The 14,087-nt window shown below is 40.1% G+C and overlaps 1 protein-coding gene across 4 annotated transcripts in view; it reads left to right on the forward strand.

Annotated features, from left to right (window-relative positions):
• The first annotated feature begins 4,488 nt into the window (after positions 1-4,488).
• LOC135544591 (multiple C2 and transmembrane domain-containing protein 1-like) overlaps positions 4,489-14,087 on the forward strand; it is a 56,002-nt gene continuing 46,403 nt past the window's right edge. For all 4 annotated transcript variants that reach the window (XM_064972322.1, XM_064972323.1, XM_064972324.1 and 1 more), the window contains exon 1: positions 4,489-5,173. In XM_064972322.1, coding sequence (XP_064828394.1) covers positions 4,655-5,173 — 519 coding nt within the window. In that variant the 5' untranslated portion in view covers positions 4,489-4,654. The remainder of the gene's footprint in view (positions 5,174-14,087) is intronic.

The raw sequence follows: 14,087 nt of genomic DNA on the forward strand, positions 1-14,087 counted from the left end.
GGACTCGTTTTACTGTGGATATAGATACTTTTGTACTGGTTCCAACAGTATCTTCATAAGGTCCTTCGCTGTTGTTCTGGGATTGATTTGCACTTTTCTCACCAAAGTACGTTCATCTCTAGGAGACAGAATGCATCTCCTTCCAGAGCGGTGTGACGGCTGCGTGGTCCCATGGTGTTTATACTTGCGTACTATTGTTTGTACAGATGAACATGGTACATTCAGGTGTTTGGAAATTGCTCCCAAGGATGAACCAGACTTGTGGAGGTCTACAATTTTTGTTTGAAGTCTTGGCTGATTTCTTTTGATTTTCCCATGATGTCAAGCCAAGAGGCACTGAGTTTGAAGGTAGGCCTTGAAATACATCCACAGGTACACCTCCATTTGACTCAAATTATGTCAATTAGCCTATCAGAAGCTTCTAAAGCCATGACTTAATTTTGGGGAATTTTCCATGATGTTTAAAGGCATAGTCAACTTAGTGTATGTAAACTTCTGACCCACTGGAATTGTGATACAGTGAGTTAGAAGTTAAATAATCTGTCTGTAAACAATTGTTGGAAAAATGACTTGTCATGCACAAAGTAGATGTCTTATCCGACTAGCCAAAACTGTAGTTTGCTAACAAGAAACTTGTGGAGTGGTTGAAAAATGAGTTTTAATGACTCCAACCTAAGTGTATGTAAACTTCCAACTTCAACTGTACAGTCGTGGCCAACAGTTTTGAGAATGACACAAATATTAATTTCCACAAAGTTTGATGCTTCAGTCTCTTTAGATATTTTTGTCAGATGTTACTTTGGAATACTCCAGACCTGAACCCAATAGAAAATCTTTGGGGGTAGCTGAAAGTCCGTATTGCCGAGCGACAGCCCCGAAACCTGAAGGATCTGGAAAAGCCTGTATGAAGGAGTGGGCCAAAATCCCTGCTGAAGTGTGTGCAAACCTGGTCAAGAACTACAGGAAACATATGATCTCTGTAATTGCAAACAAAGGTTTCTGTACCAAATATTAAGTTCTGCTTTTCTGATGTATCAGATACTTATGTCATGCAATAAAATGCAAATTAATTACTTAAAAATCATACAAATGTGATTTTCTGGATTTTTGTATTAGATTCCGTCTCTCACAGTTGAAGTGTACCTATGATAAAAAATTACAGACCTCTACATGCTTTGTAAGCAGGAAAACCTGCAAAATCGGCAGTGTATCAAATACTTGTTCTCCCCACTGTATGTATATATATATATACTACGAAATATAGCTAGCTTTATCTCTCTCTTTTGCTTCTCCTTACTTAAACGAGGAGTAGCATTTTGCAACCAGAAGCAAACATTTATTGGGAACAGAAATATTTAAAGTGGATGCTATGAAATTCAATTTTACATACATGCGGTATGGCCATTCCTCCCATTTTCTGTAATCTGTCACATTTAAAATACATTAGATATAATTATATAGCCTGATATACAGCACCCCCTTTTGCACTTAGAACAGCCTCACAAGGTGTCGAAAGCGTTGCTGGCCCATGTTGACTCCAATGCGTCCCATAGTGTAAAGTTGACTGGAAGTCCTTTGGGTGGTGGACCATTTTTGATACACACGGGAAACTGTTTAGCTTTTTGGGATAGGGGGCAGCATTTTCACTTTTGGATGAATAGCGTGCCCAGAGTGAACTGCCTCCTACTCTGTCCCAGATGCTAATATATGCATATTATTATTGGTATTGGATAGAAAACACTCTAAAACTGTTTGAATGATGTCTGTGAGTATAACAGAACTCATATGGCAGGTGAAAACCTGAGACAAATCCAACCAGGAAGTGGGAAATCTGAGGTTTGTAGTTTTTCAAAGCTTGGCCTACCAAATACACAGTGTCTATGGGGTCAAGTTGCACTTCCCAAGGCTTCCACTAGATGTCATCCGTCTTTAGAAACATATTTCAGGCTTCTGCAATAAAGGAGGGGGGAATGGGGGCTGAATGAGTCATGGGTCTGGCAGAGTGTCTCAGGCTCGTGACGTGCGGTCCCGACAGAGTTAGCTCTCGTTCCAGTGCTTTTCTACAGACAATGGAATTCTCCGGTTGGAACCTTATTGATGATTTATGTTAAAAACATCCTAAAGATTGATTGCATACAACATTTGACTTGTTTCTACAACCTGTAACGGAACCTTTCGAGTTTTTGTCTGGACGTAGTGCAGCACGCTAACAACAAGTGGCTATTTGGACATAAATGATGGACTTTATGGAACTTTATGGAACAAATCAGTAATTTATTGCCGAACTGGGATTCCTGGGAGTGCATTCTGATGAAAATCATCAAAGGTAAGTGAATATTTATAATGTTATTTCCAACTCCTGTTGACTCGAACATGGCGGATATTTCTTTGGCTGGATTGGGCTGAGCGCTGTACTCAGATTATGCTTTTTCCGTAAAGTTTGACACAGCGGTTGCATTAAGGAGAAGTCTAGCTTTAAAAAACAGTGCAACAGTTGATGACACTCTCAGACCAGTGCACCTGGCACCTACTACCATACGCTGTTCAAAGGCACTTAAAAATGTTGTCTTGCCCATTCATAGTTTGAATGGCACACATACACAATCCATGTCTTAATTGTCTCAAGGCAAAAAAGTATTCCTTGTCTCATCCCCTTCATCTACACTGATTGAAGTGAATTTAAAAAGTGATATCATTAAGGGATCATAGCTTTCATCTGGATTCACCTGGTCAGTCTATGTCATGAAAGAGCAGGTGTTCCTAATGTTTTGTACACTCAGTGTACATTATATGGAGGGACTTCAGATAAGGCCTATCTGTTAAAGGTGGTCAGGGGCAATGGTTGCATAAATCAGTGGCATAGCCAAGAATTTGTTGGTGGGTGGGCCTGCAGAAACTTGGGAGAGGGAAAGCGAATAACTTCCAGATATTTTACAGTTTTTGCCGGGGGGCAAAGAGAAAAATGTGCAGTTTTATAGCTAATCTCATACTATTTTTACACTTTTTGCCATGATGCTGAGAGTGTCAGGATTTGGCCAGGGTTGTTCCGGGTTTTGGTCACTAGATGCCCCCATTGTGCTTTTTGACCTTATGTTTTTTCCCTTGTTCCCCATTATTATTTGCACCTGTGCCTCGTTTTCCCCGATTGTATTTAAACCCTTAGTTTCCCTCAGTTCTGTGCTCTGTGTTTGTATGTTAGCACCCAGCCCTAGTGTTCTGTGTATTCTTGTCGATTCCGGTGGATGCTCTTGTGGAATTCTGTTTTTGTTCTTGAGTATCTCTTGAGGCTTTTTTGTGCTATTCCTACCACCTTTTGGATTTGGCATTTTTTGTATTGAAGGACTTCTCCTTTTTTTACTTTATTAAATACACCGTCTTAAGTACTGCTGTGTCTGCCTCATCTTCTGGGTTCTGCTGACTATTCGTGGCTCAGTTGGTTAAGTGACTGTTTCTCACTCCGGAGACCCAGGTTCGTAACCGGGTCCTGACAGAGAGAAAATGTTACGGTTTTAAAGCACATTTCCTGCAATTCTACATATTTTACCATGGGCAGAGAGATACATGTGCAGTTTTAATGCTCATTGCATCCTTGTGCTTGTCTCCATTCCCCTCCAGGTGTCGCTCATCTACCCCATTATCCCCTGGGTACTTATACCTGTGTTCCCTGTTTGTCTGTTGCCAGTTCGTCTTGTTTGTCAAGTCAACCAACGTTTTGTCTCAGATTCTGCTTTGCCCCACTACTCTGGATTATCGACCTCTGCCTGTCTTGACCTGCCCCTGTTGCTGTGATAAACATTGTTACTTCAACACAGTCTGCATTTTGGCATTACCTGAAACGTGATAACTGAGAGAAAAGTATGCATTTTTAATGTTAATTAAAGGTCAAATATAGGTGTGTTGACCTTGATAAAGGCACTGTACTATGAACTCTCTTATTTTCTAAATGAACAAATGAAATAGGCAGAAGCACAGTGACATATGCCTCAATGCGGTCATATCCATGGTTTATTGGGTGTGTGGCTTTCAGTTCATTATTTGTTGGCAAACCATCCAGTGAGAGTGAATGTCATTCCATGTCATCTGTTCTGTTATATTTAGTCAAATCTGACTAACCGAGTGCACTGCTTGCAATGATTTATATTTAAGGGTTTTTGGGCCCAACCAGCCCCACCCATGCCTACACCCCTGGATGAAATAGGTCTATTTAACCAGCTTGGTATACATTAACAGCATGTCTATTCTGATAGTAGGCTACTCACATTATGTAATATTAATTTGATCGTGCATAATGCACAGGCCTATTAGTTTGTAGTCTACCTGGTGTACAGACAGGAATCTTTTGGCACCCTGCGGGCTGTTGAATACGCTTGTTTTGAAACATCTGGGCAAAATGCAAACACCCCCTTTGCAGAGTAGCCTACCATTCACGGCAAATCATCGTACTTCCGCGTAAAGCAATTAGGCTACTATCACTCACTCCATTGGTCTACCCTACAGTGTTCATCGAAGCAACGTTGCGGTGTCTTCAAAGGAGAAACTGCGTAATGCGCAATAGCTGCTGGTCTCCAGTGCGCCTTGTCAGTCCATCATGCTGTGACACTTATCGTTTCGAAAGCAGCAGCGCACCACACAGAGAGAGAACGAGCAGGAGAGAATGGAGAGAAGTGAAGAGAACGACGATGAAGCCTCCTCGTCCTCGTCCCAGCAAAACACAATGTGGAAACAATTTCAAGCGAGAGCCAAACCCATCCTTAGCCCCAAACTCAGCGCCAGAAACCCAGATGAGAAAAGGGAGAAGGGATCATTGTGGATGTTTCGGAAGAAGAAAAAACACCCTGTTTTGGATCGGGTGATCTCCTCCTCACAGCCCGACCTATTCTCTGAACCGGTGGGTTTGGACTTGCAGGAGTCGCCCCTCTGCGGCAAAGTGGACCCGAGCACCAGCCACAGCTCCAGACAGGCGGGCGAAGAGCCGATGCAGCCCGACACACAGAGAGTCGTTGGCGACTCGGGAATCCCGAAGCCCACGCTAGTACAGCTGGTGCAATCCCACCACAAGAGCTCCTCGCTGGGGTCCTCGTGCCTGGAGAGGCTGGTTGCGGACCCTTCAGCGAGTGGTAGTGACAGCGATGTAGGAGAGAAGGAGGCACAGCTGGATAAAGCTGACCTGCAGGTAAGGATCAATGAAACAAAGATACCGCTATAGCCTATCTCTATTAGCCCTACATGAGTAATATCTTTGCAGCATGTACATGGAGCCTATAGATATGTGGGCTATAGTAGCAATATTGGAGCTACAGGCTATTCCGACGTGTACTGTACCACAATATATTGTAGCTCTTTTGTAGCCTTTATTTAGGGTTCTAGGTTAACCATCATTTCTATTGCTAAAATAAACCACTATGCTGGTGTAAAACAGCACCCGCATCATCAAAGGAAGTTACCTTTAGCTAACAACCAAAGACAACAGTACCCTGGGATGCTCGACCAAACAAATGTGAACAGTTTAATTTGTTTAACAGGTCATTTGGGTAAGTAAACAACCATTGCATAACAATACCTGCAGGACAGGTTGATCTGATGGTCATATGGTTCACCTTTTAGTTGTGTGTGTGCGTGTGTGTGTGTGTGTGTGTTTGTGTGAGCGTGCATGCATGATGTGTGTTTGCAGCTGCAGCCTGACCAGACCTGTTGACTACAGGTTACAGTTGTGTGTCTTTACACAATGACAAGACAGATGATATTTCATCAAACAAGAAAAACACAATCCCAGGGTTTTGGGAAGGGAGGGGGTAATATAAGTGTATATATAGTTAGTTAAAGATCTCCTTTCCTCTGAGAGACAACAAATTGGTGCCCAAATGGGTCTGAGATAAGACAATGTAATACCATAGTGTTTCTGAAAAGGATAATGTGTGTGTTTGCTGTGTGGGGAGGGGAGTAAGAGAAATGCATGATCTAAGAGTATGGAGCCAGATAGCTGCCAAACGGTTGAACGTGCTCATCGTTAGGATCGCAAGAACAGCCATGTGTGAAACATGAAACGTAAACGTGAAATTTCATCTGTGAACATACAAACACCATTTTACGATTATGGTTCCAAAAAATGTAGGCTTGAACTAATCTTGTGTTGCAATTCTGACGTACAATAATCCCTTTCAGAGTTTTGGCCGTTTCATCTTACCAACAAAAACAACCTACACCAAACAGCCTGTGCGGAGTGCTACGCGAACAAGCATAGCACAGTATAAAAAACGGAAGTCAGGGAAACCGGAAAGAGGTATCCTGCGCATTTTCAAGTTAAAAGTCTCCATTCTCTAATACTCAGTTGAGTTGACTTCACATTTAGGTCGCTAATGGAATGGATACAGCTGTACCACTAGCTGTATTATGCCTACAACAGTGAAGTTTCAGTCCAATAGGTATATCTCCACAGCATGGGCATATCTCTGGGTGATGTGGACATCCCCATGCATGCACCTTATCAAAATATGACTCATTCAATATTGCACCATCCCATTCTCTTGGCTCTGTCTGCAATCATAACCAGTAGTATCTACCAGGAATAATGAATCATAACCAGTAGTATCTACCAGGAATAATGAATCATAACCAGTAGTATCTACCAGGAATAATGAATCATAACCAGTAGTATCTACCAGGAATAATGAATCATAACCAGTAGTATCTACCAGGAATAATGAATCATAACCAGTAGTATCTACCAGGAATAATGAATCATAACCAGTAGTATCTACCAGGAATAATGAATCATAACCAGTAGTATCTACCAGGAATAATGAATCATAACCAGTAGTATCTACCAGGAATAATGAATCATAACCAGTAGTATCTACCAGGAACAATGAATCATAACCAGTAGTATCTACCAGGAATAATGAATTATAACCAGTAGTATCTACCAGGAATAATGAATCATAACCAGTAGTATCTACCAGGTATAATGAATCATAACCAGTAGTATCTACCAGGAATAATGAATCATAACCAGTAGTATCTACCAGGAATAATGAATCATAACCAGTAGTATCTACCAGGTATAATGAATCATAACCAGTAGTATCTACCAGGAATAATGAATCATAACCAGTAGTATCTACCAGGTATAATGAATCATAACCAGTAGTATCTACCAGGAATAATTAATCATAACCAGTAGTATCTACCAGGAATAATGAATCATAACCAGTAGTATCTACCAGGAATAATGAATCATAACCAGTAGTATCTACCAGGTATAATGAATCATAACCAGTAGTATCTACCAGGAATAATGAATCATAACCAGTAGTATCTACCAGGAATAATGAATCATAACCAGTAGTATCTACCAGGTATAATGAATCATAACCAGTAGTATCTACCAGGAATAATGAATCATAACCAGTAGTATCTACCAGGAATAATGAATCATAACCAGTAGTATCTACCAGGAATAATGAATCATAACCAGTAGTATCTACCAGGTATAATGAATCATAACCAGTAGTATCTACCAGGAATAATGAATCATAACCAGTAGTATCTACCAGGTATAATGAATCATAACCAGTAGTATCTACCAGGAATAATGAATCATAACCAGTAGTATCTACCAGGAATAATGAATCATAACCAGTAGTATCTACCAGGAATAATGAATCATAACCAGTAGTATCTACCAGGTATAATGAATCATAACCAGTAGTATCTACCAGGAATAATGAATCATAACCAGTAGTATCTACCAGGAATAATGAATCATAACCAGTAGTATCTACCAGGAATAATGAATCATAACCAGTAGTATCTACCAGGTATAATGAAACATAGAATAATACTGCATGTTTGGGGAATCTGAATTATGGATGAACGCTCTTGGCCACTCAAAATGTTTTAATATAGAATATTTAGATATGTATTTCATCACTCAAAATCTTGTAGACAGGGTTAATATGATTTTTAAAATTCAGAACATATAAACTTTGAAACGAACGAGGTAGATGTTAAACGTAGGCTAAGTCTGACATTAGGTAGTCTCCATATAGGCTATTCCCTCCATTACAACACTTTTTATTATAGGCCTCCAATTAAAGAGAGAACCTAGCTCACAGGCCTCTAAGTATAGCCTCTAAATACATTTTAAACAAAATAGTTGACCAAGCACATGCAGTGGCTGATAGGGAAAAACAGATCTGGCAATAAGAATAGGCTATAGATAGTCTTGACCATTTGGGACCCCTTGGCTATTTCCCTCAGGACAGGTTATAGCCAAGGCTTAAATCAATATTTTGTTTTGTCTCATTTATTGATATGGATATAGCCTCTGCGTGATTGGGTTGTGCAACGCGAATGGCTATAACAAGCCTCCATACAGAGTGGAATTAGCAAATCCAGCAGTCAAAATGCCTAATATAAGACCTACAGTCCGTGCTCCCAAATCCTGGGAGGAGTGTGATTCATTAGGTTACATGATCACCACAGTAGCCCCACACGGCTATACAAGATATGACCATTAAATAACACAACAGCATGGCATACTTAGATAGTGGAATAGGCCGGGCATAAATCACATTTACTTTCTATGTTTTTCTGCTCAGGCGGTTATTATAGACAAGGCTCTTCTGTGTCTTTATAGTATCATTCCCACACAAGTCATCTGCTGAAGCCCCAAGCCGATACTACATAATCTACTGGTATCGAATGCAGTTATCGTTACGCCGAATGTCATTATCGAATGCAGTTATCGTTACGCCGAATGTCGTTATCGAATGCAGTTATCGTTACGCCGAATGTCGTTATCGAATGCAGTTATCGTTACGCCGAATGTCGTTATCAAATGCAGTTATCGTTACGCCGAATGTCGTTATCAAATGCAGTTATCGTTACGCTGAATGTCGTTATCGAATGCAGTTATCGTTACGCCGAATGTCGTTATCGAATGCAGTTATCGTTACGTCGAATGTCGTTATCGAATGCAGTTATCGTTACGCCGAATGTCGTTATCGAATGCAATTATCGTTACGCCGAATGTCGTTATCGAATGCAGTTATCGTTACGCCGAATGTCGTTATCGAATGCAGTTCTTAAAACAAGCTCGAGACTTTATTTTGGAAATGAAACCGGAAGCTTCAAAGCAACTCTAACGTCTGGGCTAGAGTTGCTTGATTGACTAGCTAACTTCGACTAGCTATGTCCTTTCGCAGATGCCAAAGTTTGTACGTATAAAAGAAGCCACCTGTAACTGAGTAAATGGAGACATAAAGTAAGAATTCATAGAATTCATAATCCTAACATAGGGTTTGTTCGTTTACAGATCTAATTTAACTGTTACGTTTCATGTTTCACACGTGGCTTTTCTTATCTATCAATTTACATATTGATTTTCTTACGGTCCTCACGATATGTACGTTCAACCTTTTGAAAAACTCTGAAAACCTCTGATAAAAAGTCTGCCAAGGTGACACAGTGAGAGTCAGACTATTTGACACTACCCACTGGGCACACCACGTCATTTCAACGTGGATCATTTGGTTAATCATTAATATTTGGTTAAGACGTTGATCAACGAGATTACAACCTATATACACCCACTCAAAAAGAGACCCAAAAGTTAGTTGAATTTCCAATGTGTTATCTTTATGCTTGCAACCATGTAAAAGCACTACCAAATTTCAATGGGAAAACAATGTCAGATTTTTGGTTTATTTATACGACACATTAACGTGTCGTCACCGCTTCATCTAGTAGCAGAACCAAATGACTTAGATTGCAGTTGAGATTACATGTTACATTACAGTTGATATGATTTTGTGGGACAGTGTAGGCTATATGAATACCCCCCCCCCCCCACGCTAATTAAAGAGCACTTAGAACACTTTCAGTCTAATACTGCTATTTACTGACTTGTATCGCTTTGTTAGAAGCATGCTTTATGTAAATAGGCCTAGTTCGAACTGTCCTCCAAGTTTAGCTGGAATTTAGCCTATAAGGATTTGACAAATGTGATTTGACATTGGCCTACGTCTCGTGGTGCGCTGTGCAGAACGTCAGATCTCAACAATGACGGTTTAACATCACAGGCCACCACAGGCGTTCCCAAACCTTTTTGGCCAGCGACCCATTTTTGATATCAAACATTTTTTGCCACCCCACCAGGTAATCGTGTAATTAACTGCCAATGTTATCTTTTTTAAATTTGGGCTATGACATTCTATTGAAAATCAGTCTGACAGTGTTTTTGACAGTATTTCAGTGACTGAAATGCATCAGAAAGGCATAGGGAAGTTCAGAAGATCATGAGGCAATCATTTTGTATGATACTTCTGTGTACATTTACATTTACATTTAAGTCATTTAGCAGACGCTCTTATCCAGAGCGACTTACAAATTGTAGGATGATGATCATTGAATCTTTTCCCCCCAGTCTGATTTAGTGTCTGGTCTTGTCCACCCATTGTCAACCCTGGCTTGTGGGCATAGTAGAGTGAAACAGTACATACAGTTGAAGTCGGAAGTTTACATACACCTTAGCCAAATACATTTCAACTCAGACATTTAATGCTAGTAAAAAGTCCCTGTTTTAGGACAGTTAGGATCACCACTTTATTTTAAGAATGTAAAATGTCAGAATAATAGTAGAGAGAAATGATTTATTTCAGCTTTTATTTCTTTCATCACATTTCCAATGGGACAGAAGTTTACATACCCTCAGTTAGTATTTGTTAGCATTGCCTTTAAATTGTTTAACTTGGGTCAAATGTTTTGGGTAGCCTTCCACAAGCTTCCCACAATAAGTTGGGTGAATTTTGGCCCATTCCTCCTGACAGAGCTGGTGTAACTGAGTCAGGTTTGTAAGGCCTCCTTGCTCACACATGCTTTTCAGTTCTGCCCCCAAAAATTCTTCAGGATTGAGGTCAGGGCTTTGTGATGGCCACTCCAATACCTTGACTTTGTTGTCCTTAAGCCATTTTGCAACAACTTTGGAAGTATGCTTGGGGTCGTTGTGCCTTGGAAGACCCATTTGCAACCAAGCTTTAACTTCCTGACTGATGTCTTGAGATGTTGTTTCAATATCCACATAATTACCCCTCCTCATAATGTCATCTATTTTGTGAAGTGCACCAGTCCTTCCTGCAGCAAAGCACCCCCACAACATGATGCTGCCACCCTCGTGCTTCATGGTTGGGATGGTGTTCTTCGTCTTGCAAGCCGCCCCCTTTTTCCTCCACACATAACGATGGTCATTATGGCCAAACAGTTCCATCTTTGTTTCATCAGACCAGAGGACACTTCTCCAAAAAGTGCAATCTTTGTCCCCATGTGCAGTTGCCACCCGTCGTCTGGCTTTTTGATGGCAGTTTTTGAGCAGTGGCTTCTTCCTTGCTGAGCGGCCTTTCAGATTATGTCGATATAGGACTCTTTTTTACTGTGGATATAGATACTTTTGTACCCGTTTTCTCCAGCATCTTCACAAGGTCCTTTGCTGTTGTTCCAGGATTGATTTGCACTTTTCTCACCAAAGTACGTTCATCTCTAGGAGACAGAATACTTCTCGTTCCTGAGCGGTATGATGGCTGCAAGCTTCCCATGGTGTTTATACTTGCGTACTGTTGTTTGTACAGATGAACGTGGTACCATTTGGAAATTGCTCCCAAGGATGAACCAGACTTGTGGAGGTCTACAATTTTTTTTCTGAGGTCTTGGCTGATTTCTTTTGATTTTCCCATGATGTCAAGCAAAGAGGCACTGCGTTTGAAGGTAGGCCTTGAAATACATCCACAGGTACACCTCCAATTGATTCAAATTATGTCAATTAGCCTATCAGAAGCTTCTAAAGCCATGACATCATTTTCTGGAATTTTCCAAGCTGTTTAAAGGCACAGTCAACTTAGTGTATGTAAACTTCTGACCCACAGGAATTATGATACAGTGAATTATAAGTGAAATAATCTGTCGGTAAACAATTGTTGGAAAAATTACTTGTGTCATGCACAAAGTAAATGTCCTTACCGACTAGCCAAAACTTTAACAAGAAATTTGTGGAGTGGTTGAACAACAAGTTTTAATGACTCCAACCTAAGTGTATGTAAACGTCCGACTTCAACTGTACGTACGTGTTCTTGAGTTTTTCCTTTCAGTGATGGGTTCATTCTATTTAGGAGCCTAAACCGTTCAAAAGGTAGGGCCACATTTGTAGGAAGATAACAGAATCCGCTCTGTTTATTACAACTGCATCTAGCGGCTATCGTTCTATGAACCAAGTGTACATTTTCTCTTGTGACCCCACTTTCACATGGGGTCGTGATATGATAGCTTATATATATTTTCACAAGTGCAACGTGACTGTAGAAGAGACAGGTTGGAATGTCAATTCTCATCAAATTAATGGGAAGTTTGACTGAAGTACTGGACACACTTTTTAAACGTGTGTTTTAATTTGGTGATAAAATGAGGCAGGTGATTGTTTGTTTGCAGGATTTGGAATTTGCTCTCTGGGCCTGCCGCATAGGCAGAGTTTTCCCTTCAAACATATGAAATGGTTTAAAATGGAAACACTTTGCCTTTCCGTCGCGAGGGCTGCTGAAGTGCACCTACTGCCAACAACTCGAAAATATATATATATTTTTTTCATGTATCGTTGTTTTTTTTACAGAAATGTTTGGTGATTGACTAGGAATGCCTTGGTGATCGACCATTCGATCGCAAATGTGGTTGAAATAGTGACCACTGCTGTAGTTGGAAACGTGAATCCAAAACATAATTTGTTACCTTGCCGACAAGTTTATAAGCTATTTATTGTAATTTCTAAAGTGACATTGAATTGTGTTTGGTTGTCAACTCAGACACATATCAACTTTTAAAGGAGATTTATATTCTGCTTGGATGGTTCCATCTGTGCCACCGACTTAGTCTGGTTTTAATTACAGTATTCAGTTTGTCTTCAAATTAGTAATTGTTATGTTGGATTCACGTCTCCATCTCAACCAAAAATCGCATTTAAGAGAATAGGACTAAATCAAATCAAACATAAAATGTACTTTAAATAATGTCCTATTATTTAACGTAGATTTTAGGTTGAGACAGAGGTGTAACATATAAATGATTCATTTTGTAGACAAACTGGAATTAAAGCCAGACTAAATCAGTGGCACAGATGGAACTATCCAATCAGATGATATACATCTCCTTCAAATGTTGATATTTGGTTGCGTTGACAACCAGACACAATTCGTAAGCCCTAGGCCTACGTGTTGTCTTATTTGGTTGATTCCTGGGTTGAATTGAAACGATAGCTGTTGATTTGCAAACGCTATATCTGCCTTAATAGCATCATTGATGATATATGAGCGGAATAACTTTGATAGCTAACTTTGATAGCAACAGTGAATCTATTTAGTTTTTTAGTGGACATCTCTCAACAATCATTCTCACGATAGCACATTGGTAGTCAGTGACAAATATCATCGCTAAGCAGGGTAAATAAAACCCTGGAACTGAAAGGGTAGCTGTAGATAGATCAATTCTCCAGTAGGAGGTGCTGCCCATCCTATATATTTTTTTCCAGATAGTGGATATAACATTGAAGATCTGACTTTGTTCTATGTGCAAATTCAATATAATTATTTCAAGGTTTGTCTTTGGTAACTATGATGATATAATCCTGTGGTTGGAATTTCACCCTCAAAACAACAGTTTATGTTGATAACTTTTTTTCAAATCCAATGTATTTTCCTCATAGATTTCACATCGCACAACGTTGACAAATTACCTTGAAACAACGTTGATTCAACCAGTTTGTGCCCAGTGGCTTTTTCCAATTTCCTTTGCCTTGTGCAGAACCACCAGCTTGATTTCCCAAGTGTGATTGTGTTTTAGTATCCATTACAGAAATGCACGACTGTTTGCCAGAATGTACTGCGATCGAAGGGAGAGACAGAGAGCAGCAGGAGAAGGAGAGAGTTTATGGATAGAGGAACAGAATGAGAAAGGGAGAGAGAGAGTTATGATAGAGAGAGAGAGAGAGAGAGAAGGTTTATGATGAGAGGGACAAAGGGAGTCTAATTTGACCAAATGTGTTTTTGCAG

The sequence above is a fragment of the Oncorhynchus masou genome, chromosome 8, assembly GCF_036934945.1.
Source record: "Oncorhynchus masou masou isolate Uvic2021 chromosome 8, UVic_Omas_1.1, whole genome shotgun sequence".
Taxonomy (NCBI): domain Eukaryota; kingdom Metazoa; phylum Chordata; class Actinopteri; order Salmoniformes; family Salmonidae; genus Oncorhynchus; species Oncorhynchus masou.